This window comes from Lygodium microphyllum, chromosome 17 (assembly GCF_053477565.2).
Source record: "Lygodium microphyllum isolate KBCC chromosome 17, Lygodium_microphyllum_v1.1.10, whole genome shotgun sequence".
NCBI classification, from domain to species: Eukaryota; Viridiplantae; Streptophyta; class Polypodiopsida; order Schizaeales; family Lygodiaceae; genus Lygodium; species Lygodium microphyllum.
In genome coordinates, this window is record NC_141151.1 from 56,246,067 (window position 1) to 56,256,972 (window position 10,906).

General features: G+C 35.6%; 1 protein-coding gene across 1 annotated transcript; it reads left to right on the forward strand.

Moving 5' to 3' along the window:
- Positions 1 to 5,173: 5,173 nt before the first annotated feature.
- Positions 5,174 to 5,923, forward strand: LOC148021911 (uncharacterized). The gene has a single exon (XM_087696774.1). It carries the CDS (start codon positions 5,174 to 5,176, stop codon positions 5,921 to 5,923), a length of 750 nt encoding a protein of 249 aa, XP_087552900.1.
- The last annotated feature ends 4,983 nt before the right edge of the window (positions 5,924 to 10,906 follow it).

Genomic DNA, 10,906 nt, shown 5'->3' on the forward strand with positions numbered 1-10,906 from the left:
TCTCTCTCTCTCTCTCTCTCTCTCTCTCTCTCTCTATATATATATATATATATATATATATATATATATATATATATATATATATAAAAGTTATAAAAGTTACATTTTAAATATTTTAATTTATTGCATGTTTAATTTTTTAATGTATACATGTCATGTCTTTTGATATGAAAGTGTGTTAATATTATTTCTTAATGTGTTTATGTGTGTTATTAATTAATGTGTTATGTGTGTCATTACATTGTTAAGGTGTATTACGTGTTTTAAGTGTGTTATTAATTAATGTGTGTTATGTGTTTTAGTATAAATGTGTGATAACATTATTATGTTTGTGTTAATGGTATGTATTCATATGTATATATGTGCTAATAATTAATGTGTATTATGCATTTAAAAATGAATGTGTGTTATTAAATAATGTGTATTATGTGTGTTATTAATGTATGCATGTCATGTCTTTTGATATGAAAGTGTGTTAATATTATTTCTTAATGTATTTATGCGTGTTATTAATTAATGTATTATGTGTGTCATTACATTGTTAAGGTGTGTTACGTGTTTTAAGTGTGTTATTAATTAATGTGTATATGTGTTTTAGTATAAATGTGTAATAACATTATTATGTTTGTGTTAATAGTATGTATTCATATGTATATATGTGCTATTAATTAATGTGTGTTATGCATTTAATATGAATGTGTGTTAAGTGTGTTATGGAGAGGATGTGTGATTGTTATGTCTGTGTTAATGTTATGTATTGATATGTGTATGTGTGCTATTAATTAATGTTTATTATGTGTTGTCTAAAAGTTACAAAGTTGAAATTTAAATATTGTAATTTATTGCATGTAAAAAAAATTTCTTTATCGATACACACTTTGTCTTTCTCAAATACCTGTGGATATTCATGGTTTAATATAGAGTTAAAGATGTGTTAATGTTGATGAATAAAGTAATTAGATTGTTTCTTAAAACTTAAAAAACTTAATATTTTGCTCATTTAAGTTTAAATTAATGCTTGAATACTTTAATAGTTTAATGCTTTTATGATGTCCCTCATTTAATGCTTGAATACTTTAATAGTTTAATGCTTTTATGATGTCCCTCATGTGTGTATGGATATTCATGCTTTGATGTGGAGAAAAAGATGTGTCAAATATTTTCTCGATATAGTCTCATTGTGTCTCTCTCATGTATGCATAAATATTGTAATACTTTGGTGTGCCTAGGTCATGAAAGTATTCAATTACTTTTTAAAAATGCTCTCTCTCTCTCTCTCTCTCTCTCTCTCTCTCTCTCTCTCTCTCTCTCTCTCTCTCTCTCTCTCTCTCTCTCTCTCTCTCTCTCTCTCTCTCTCTCTCTCTCTCTCTCTCTCTCTCTCTCTCTCTCTCTCTCTCTCTCTCTCTCTCTCTCTCTCTCTCTCTCAATACTTTGTGTAACCATGGTAGTATGGAGCATGCTAAAACATCTGATGCAAGAAACAATGTCCATGTACCAGACATTGTTTTGTGTACTCACAATGCACAAATGAATGTGCATAAAGCCAAAGACATGGCTAGGAGGAAGTCAGTACGGCGTGCCCTCAAACATGTCAAAGGACACAACACTTCCGTCATATCCCTAAAGCTCATGCATCGGTTGGATGCAATTGAGAAGCAAAGCAAGAGTTTAAACAAACGTCAAAGAGCTTCGAACTCCTTCTATCAAAACTTTGGTGATCGCCTTCAAAGGATCGAAAAAATCCTGGCAGAAAAATATGAAGGAGGCTTGGCTGATGGGATAATTTTGCAAGACGAGATAGATGAAATAAAGGGCTATATAGGAGAAATCTATGAGTTGGTTCACAAGCACTAGCCACGGTGTGCTTTGAAAGACCATGCAGAAAAGTTGCGAGACCTTACTAAGAGCAATGATTGTATAGAGGATGGAGTGTGTGAATTACTAGCTCAAAAGAATGCAAGCGTGCTTGCACCTGAGAGCATTTGCCTCGATGTGCATGTCACATCTCTAAAAGTTTGCCTCAATAGGTTCTCTGCAATGTTGAACCTATTGAATCGTCACATGAGTTCATCATCCAATGCATAGTTCTCTTAGCATATCTAAGGATTTCAATAACTTTTTGTCGAATCCTCCGATAGATATGTCATTCTATTGTTGGATTTGAGAATTTTCATGTGATTTGAACTTTTGTATCCCCCATGATAATGACATAATATGCTCTTTCAATTTATATTCTTGCATATGTAAGATTATATTGTTCTTTATGTGATGTTATAATCTTCAAATTTTATATTGAAATAGTGTTTAGAACAAATTTATATTGAGGTATATCTTTGCCAAAGTCTTCCCTAAGAGATAGGAAGAAATTTTAGTACGCCTAGGTCATAAAAGTATGCAATTACTTTTAAAAAATGTTCTCTCTCTCTCTCTCTCTCTCTCTCTCTCTCTCTCTCTCTCTCTCTCTCTCTCTCTCTCTCTCTCTCTCTCTCTCTCTCTCTCTCTCTCTCTCTCTCTCTCTCTCTCTCTCTCTCTCTCTCTCTCTCTCTCTCTCTCTCTCTCTCTCTCTCTCTCTCAACACATATAACGATGACCATATGGAGTGTGCTGAAACATTTGATCCAAGAAACAATGTTCCTGTACCAGACATCGTTTCGTGTGTTCTCAACGCATGGATGAATGTCCGTAAAATCTAAGGCATGCCAAGGATGAAGTCAATTTGATGTGCCCTCAAACATGTCAAATGACACAACAATTGTGTTGTATCCCTAAAGCTCATGCATCGGTTGGATACAATTAAGAAGCAAATGAAGAGTTTAATCAAACTTCAAAGAGCTTCAATCTCCTTCTGCCAGAACTTTGGTGTGAATCGTCATACGAGTTCATCGTCCAATGCATAGTTCTCTTAACATATCTAATTCCTTCAAGACTTTTTGGACAAATCCTCCAATAGATATGTCATTCTATTACTGGGTTTGAGAAATTTCATGTGATTTGGACTTATGTATCCCTCACGACAATGACGTAATATGCTATTTATATTCTTGCCTATGTGAGATTACATTGTTCCCTATGTGAAATTGTAATCTTTATCATAGTATAGACTATAATAACGTTTCAAAAAACTTCGCATTTGTAAATACTAATATCAAAGTACATTTTTCTTTTTATCTCAGGTTTTTCTCGACAATGGTACTTTCAACACATTCTGTGCCTAGAGATCGTGTATTATGTGCACGTAGGGAAATGCTCAAAATTACTAGACATAAACGTAGGCACATTGCAAGAGTTAGGACTAAATTGAATGTTCGTGACCATGCAAGAGATATGTATGAACAACATCATGCAAATGGAAACAATATGGATGTTCAAATCCCAAATCAGCTACATCAAACCAATCAATTTCGCATTGCATCTTGCTCTGCTGCTCATGATTTGGTATCCTTTCAGGTTCAGATGTCTACCACAACTCGACAATACAATCCTAATGGTGGCTTGAGTGTGCGTAGGCAAATGCTTAATGTTACAAGAGCTGAACATAGGCACATGGCAAGAGTTAGAGATAAATATAATGGCATCCAAGCTACAAGTTTCCAAATGCCAATTGCACCATTGTTGCCGTTGGAAGTTCAACCACCTCCTATTCGTCGAGAAGAAAATGCAACTATCCACAATATAGATGTTGCGATGTTGGATAACCATGAATTGCTACCCTTTGGAGTGGGGGTACATAGCACAAGTTGACAAAGAAATGGAAACACAAATAATCCAGATGGTCGATTAAGAAATTGTAGGCAAATGCTTGATGCTACTAGAGCTGAACGTAGACACAGGGCAAGAGTAAGAACACAATTACAACAATTGCATCGCACTACAACAAATACAATTGATATAAGTTCTCAAATGCCTGGTGCACCATTATTGTCCTTAGATGTTCAATTACCTCGCATTATTCAAGAAGAGAATGAAGCTATCCATAATGCAGGTACAAGTACTGAGATGGTACATCACCAGTACATGATTCAAGCTCCTATATTTCTACCTCAAAATGGTGGATTTTGTTCAATTCTCCATGACATGCCACCTAATTTGGATATTCATCCATCAGTAACAATTTTGCTCTTCCAAAAACCAAATTTGCATGCAATTGGTACCCTTTGCAAGGTTTGTCACCATTGCATGGCTAAGTTGTGGCACGATGAAACTAAAACAATGCGTACAACTTCGATTGGAAAGCACTGCTGTAGAGAAGGGAAAGTAATTTTACCACCTCTACAACAGCCACCACAACCTCTATGTAATTTTCTTGATGGCACACATCCACAAAGTAGAGAGTTCAAAAAATATATATGTGCTTATAATAGCGCATTGGCTTTTGTTTCAATGGGTGCAAAAATTAATGAGCTTTTGCCTCAAAATGGAAATGGTTATACTTTTCGAGTTCATGGATCAATATATCACCGAATAGGTTCCCTATTGCCAAGTGAGGATGGACAACAAATACCAAAGTTTGCACAACTTTATATTTATGACATTGATCATGAGTTATTGAATTGCATGGGGGTTTTACCTGGGCTTTTGCCAGACTTACTACAAGAGCTTCAACAAATGATGCATGATCACAATCCTTACGCACAAGCCTTTATAGCAGGTGGTGCAAGCTTGCAACGCAATCCATCAGTAGAAATAAGAATGTCCATTTTTCAAAATCAATCCACCTCTAGACGATATTCAGTTCCCACTACAAGTGAGGTTGCTGTGATCATGCCTGGACAAGGTGATGATGATACACTTGATCATCGTAGCATTCAAGTTCGCACACAACAAGGCCATTTGATTTACATTTCTAACTTACACAAGGCATATATGACACTATTATATGTTCTTCTTTTTCCAAATGGAGAGGATGGATGGCATATTAAAGTTCCATATGCATTTATGGATGCTCATATTAATGCCAATAATCTTGCAAATAAAGATTGTGTCACTCAAATGCAGAATTACACTTTTTCGACTTCAAATTCGAGATGATACTAATGCATGTCTTTTGCGTGGTGGTCGCTTGCTACAACAATACATTGTTGATGCTTATTGTAGCATTGAACAATGTAGATTGGCTTGGTGTCGTCGTAATCAAGCAACATTGCGAGTTGAAATGTATAGGGGATTGGCTGATATGGTCAATGGTTCAGATGCAGTTAATACTAATATCGCTGCGATTGGTGTGGGCAGGAGAATAGTATTGCCATCTAGCTTTCCATGTGGACCAAGATTCATGTACCAATTATATCAAGATGCTATGGAAATTGTGCGTAGCAACGGCAAACTTGATTTGTTTATCACCATGGCATGCAATCCTAAGTGGTCTGAAATTACAGATGCTTTGTTGCCTGGTCAAACTGCACATGATCGACTAGATTTAACTGCTAGAGTTTTTCATTTGAAACATAAGAACATGATGCAGTCGATAATGAAAAATGAGTTGTTTGGTAAAGTTGTTGGATATGTGTCCGTCGTAGAATTCCAAAAGAGAGGCTTGCCTCATTCACATACGCTCTTGATATTAGAACCACGCTTTAAGCCATTAGAAGCACGTCATTATGATAGACTGGTGTGCGCTGAGCTACCTGATAAGGAAAGGTTTTCAGATTTGTATCGAATTATTACTAAATGTAACATACATGGTCCGTGTGATGAGTTCAATCCAAAAAGTGCTTGCATGGTGGACGGAAAGTGTATAAAGGATTATCCAAAAAAGTTTATACATACAACTATAGTTGATAAAACTGGTTATCCTTTATACAGACGTCGAGAGGATGGAAGGACTCATAATGCTAATGGTAACCTCTTGGGTAACCGATGGGTAGTGCCTTACAATCCTTATTTGAGTTCCAAGTATAGTGCTCACATAAATGTTGAAGTTTGATCAACAATTGCAGCTGTCAAATATTTGTATAAATATGTATATAAGGGCCATGATTGAGCAACCATTCGATTTACAAGTACGCGTGGTTCCAAATCCAATGATATTGACACAGAAAATATTGATGCACAATATATTGATGAGATTGACAGGTACTTAGATGCACGATATATTTCAGCTTCTGAAGCAAGTTGGCGAATATTTGAATTCAAACTTCATAATGAGAAACCCGATATTCAATGATTGCAAATACATTTACCTGGAGAGAATAATGTTTCCTTTCGTGACTCTGATAACATTTGTGATGTTGTACAAAATGAAAATGCTCAAAAAAAAACTCTCACATAATGTTTTACATGCAATCATTTGCACCCTGACGCTAACACAATTCTCTATCAAGACTTTCCAATGTTTTGGGTTTGGAATGCACACAAAAAAATGTGGATAAAGAGAAAGCAAGGAAACACATGTGGTCGAATATACTTTGTTTCACCTACGTGTGGAGAAAAATACTATTTGCGCCTTCTACTCACTGTATGCAAGGGGTGCACATCCTTTGAGGCATTGCGTACGGTTGATAATGTGGTATATTCAACTTTTAAGGAGGCTTGCATTGCAAAAGGAATGTTGGAAACAGATGATGAATGGCAAATGTGTTTGTGTGAAGCTGCATTGATGTAAACCGATGCTCAATTAAGAAATTTGTTTGCATCCATCTTGGTAGTTTGTTCGCCTGCCCGACCTGGGTGGTGCGCAGATCAGACGCAGTATGCTCACGTAGTGAATCCCAGAAGGTCCCCAAGAACAATGAACTCTATCTTTTTGCACAAAAAACAATGTAAAAGCATGAACGACAAGAAGCAAGAGACTAATTGGGTTCAATCTCCCCCCATGCCTTGTGTGAGCGCTTCACAAAGCATGTATTTTATGTATATTTCCATCTTCATGCTCAATAATAGCCCAATTTACAAAAATATGACAAGCTTTTAGCTTTTGAGTTTGCTTTCTACAAAAATAGGAAATAAAGCTAATGGACGGTGCCCATAGAGTCTGGCACGCCCAATCTCAATGTCCAAATAGAAATAACATATCCGTGCGCATAGGCGCATACAAAATAATAATCAATAATCAATGCCTTAATAGACATAACAAAATATAGGCGTGGCGCCTATCAAAATATAATCCAAAGGTCGAATACTCGCTAGACTCCAATGCTTTCCTCCGCCACTGCTGCTATCTCTACACATCAACTGAAGCATTCACAATCGTTAGTAAAATAATACAATTAAATCGACAAAAGTGAATACCTAGCAGTCTTCAGCTACATAAATAAATCAACTGGTTAGAAATAAATCTTAACCTTAATTTATTACGAGTGCGCACTCTAAACTCATAAACGTTTATTAATTTAATATGCATTTTGCGGAATCACCCATGTACACACTAAATTAATGAAACGCCCGAAAAGGATAGGCGTCCCCATCAACTTCTCGCACAAAGAATCCTCTTTGTGTATGAGCCCCGGTCATCTAAGTTTACGGAATCCACCGTAAAACCTCACGGAATCCACCGTGGAATATGCCTCCTGGCATCATACCCCCGGGGTGGGATAGCAATTGACCTCAATTGCTATTAGTTCAATGTGGAGCTAACAGAGTGGGGAAAGCATTTAAGTCTCTAGCGTGCATCCATTGTGCTTCCTCTACATGATGGTTCTTAAATTTTACTAGATATCTAGAATACCTTCGGCCAGTTCTAGTGGTCATGTAGTCAGTGTCTATAATGGCTTCTGGTTCAAGTATTTCAGTCTCTTCCTCTAATAAAGGTGGGTTTTCATAAACAGGGTGGATAGGTAATTGGCCTCTAAATGGTCTCAATAAACTAATGTGAAATGTATTGTGAATTTTCCAATGAGATGGTAATTCTAACTTGAATGCATTATCATTAATCTTATGAATGATTCTAAATGGTCCATAGAATCTAGGAGCTAATTTGACAACTGGATGTCTATCTACACTTTGCAATCTACGTTTTTCTATTCTAAGTCAAACATAATCATCAACTTTGAAATTCATAGCTTGTCTTTTCTTATTGGCTTGTTTGGTATATGATTGCTGGGCTTTAGCAATCATATCCTTAACCTCATCAAAAATACTGTTATGCATACTAGCAATATCATCAGCACTCTGGATTCTATTAGACAAAGATGCAACAGGTGTAGACAATCTATATCCATAAATGACTTTAAAAGGTGCTTTCTTTGTAGATGTGTGCGGTGTATTGTTGTATGCAAACTGTAATAAATGCAAGTGAGTGTCCCATGTCTGAGGTTTGGAGATAGTATATGCACGTAAGAGATCTAAAATGGTGCTGTTTGTGGCTTCTGTTTGTCCATTTGTTTCTGGATGAAATCCAGATGAGAAATCAATCTTTGTGCCTAGATTTGCAAACAGTGTAATCCAAAAATTGTTACAAAATCTAGAATCTCGATCTGAAATAATCACTTTTGGCAATCCATGGTTAGTAAAAACAGTTTTCAAAAATAACTGTGCTGCTTGTGATGCTGTTAAAGTTTTCTTACATGGAATGAAATATGCTTGCTTACTAAATCTATCTACAATTGTCCAAATCATGTCATGGTTAGATTTAGTATTTGGTAAACCAGTAATGAAATCCATAGAAATATGTTCCCAAGGTTTAGATGGAATAGACAAAGGCATTAGTATTCCATACTGTTTACCATGATGTCTCTTTATTCTTTGACAAATCAAACATTCAGAAACGAAATTAAATACATCTGCATCCATATGCGGCCAATAAAAATCTTCAGTTAACATGCGTAATGTAGATATGATACCTCTATGACCTTGATATGGGGGACAATGAATTTCATTCAAAACAAAAGATCGGAATGGAATAGTAACACACAGTCTCTTTTCAAAAAACATAAATCCATCATTATATGACAATGAATCAACAGGAATAAATTTATTTTGAACTAATTTTTGCCAATCAGAATGAAAAGTAATATCCTGGTGATATGTATCTTTCATAGCAATCAAAGAATCAAAAGATATGACAGAAATATTATGAATTGCAAGTCTTCTACTCAATGCATCAGCAACTACATTTTCTTTTCCAGGTTGGTATTGAATGATAGGATGAAAACTTTGAATGAAGGAAGCCCATTTGATATGACGGTCAGAAATTTGGGGTTGGCTAAGTAGATGTCTAATGCTTTGCTGGTCGGTCTTTATCATGAATTCTGAACCCATTAAGTAGTGTTTCCACTGTTTTAATGCTTGTACAGCTGCTAATAGTTCTTTGTCATAAGTGAAATATTTCAGCTCAGAGGGTTTCAGCTTAGAACTAGAATATGCTATTGGATGATTGTATTGCATTAGTACGGCTCCTATTCCTGATCCGCTAGCATCGGTGACAACTAGAAAGAATGGTCTATTAAAGTCAGGCAACTGTAGAACAGGGACATTGGTTAATGCACGTTTCAGTAAGTCAAAGGATTTCTGTTGAGTTTCAGTCCATTGATAAACAATTCCTTTCTTAAGAAGTTTTGTTAATGGTAAAGCAAGTAATGAAAAATTACGTACAAACTTCCTATAGAAACTAGCAAGACCAAGGAATGAGCGTAATTCATGCACATTTTTACGAACAGGCCAATGCAATATTGCATCAATTTTCTTAGGATCAACTTTAATTCCTTCTTTTGATACAATATGACCTAAATACTCAATTTTTGTCTTAAAGAATTCACTCTTTTCAGGATTTGCAAACAATTGATTTTCTTTCAGTAATTGAAAAACTAATGATAAATGCTCATAATGCTATTTCTCACTTTGACTAAACACCAAAATATCATCAAAGAAAACAATCACACAGTACTGATATTTCAAAAAGATACGGTTCATCATTCTACTGAAGGTGGCAGGTGCATTAGTCAATCCGAATGGCATGACTAAGAATTCGTAATGGCCAAACTGTGTTCTGAATGCAGTCTTAAATATGTCAGATCTATCTAACCTCACCTGATGATATCCAGACTTAAGGTCAATTTTACTAAATATAGAAGATCCTTGCAGTTTGTCCATAAGGTCATCAACTCTAGGTATAGGATACCTATTCTTTACAGTGATCTTATTTAAAGCTCGGTAGTCAATACACATACGATAGGTATTATTATTTTTCTTAACTAAGAGTACAGGTGCACCAAATGGAGAACTGCTAGGTCGAATTAAGCCTCTATTTAGTAATTCTTCAACTTGGTTCTGGATTTCTTTTTGCTCTATTTGATTGTGCCTATATGGTGCTTTGCAAGGTGGTTGTGTGCCAGGGATTAAATCAATCTTATGGTCTTCTGGACGTGAAGGTGGTAAACCTGGTGGTAGGTCTTCTGCAAAACAGTCCTTAAAATATGCAAGAAATTCCTTATGCCTAGGGTGCATATGATTTTCCTTTGCTTGCAATTCATTCACCCAAATGAGATATGATTTAGTACTCTTGCGTAATGCACGTTTTGCTTGAGTATGCGAAAGCAGTGGAAAAATATTAGATGCATGCATACCATATAATGTAATAGATTTTCCTTGAAAATTAATATTCATTGTGTGCGTGGAATAATCTATATTTGGATTATGCTGGTGTCTCCAAGGCATTCCTAAAATAATGTCGCTTGACTGTAATGGAACAACTAAGAAATTTCTTCTTTCAATATATGAACCAATTTGAATCTCTAAATCTTGTACTTCTTGTGTGCCATTGTACCTAGTGCCTAAAAATGCAGCTTTTATGCGATAATGCATAGGTACAGTCTGTAATTTCAATTCCTTTACCAATTTTGCTTAAATAAAGTCATGAGTACTACCGTCATCATGCAAGATAGTTCTTTCCTTTCCATGCACCAAACATTTCATAGTCAACAATGAATGTGGAGTAGGCATACCTGGTAAAGTGTCGGAAGTAGTAGTAGGA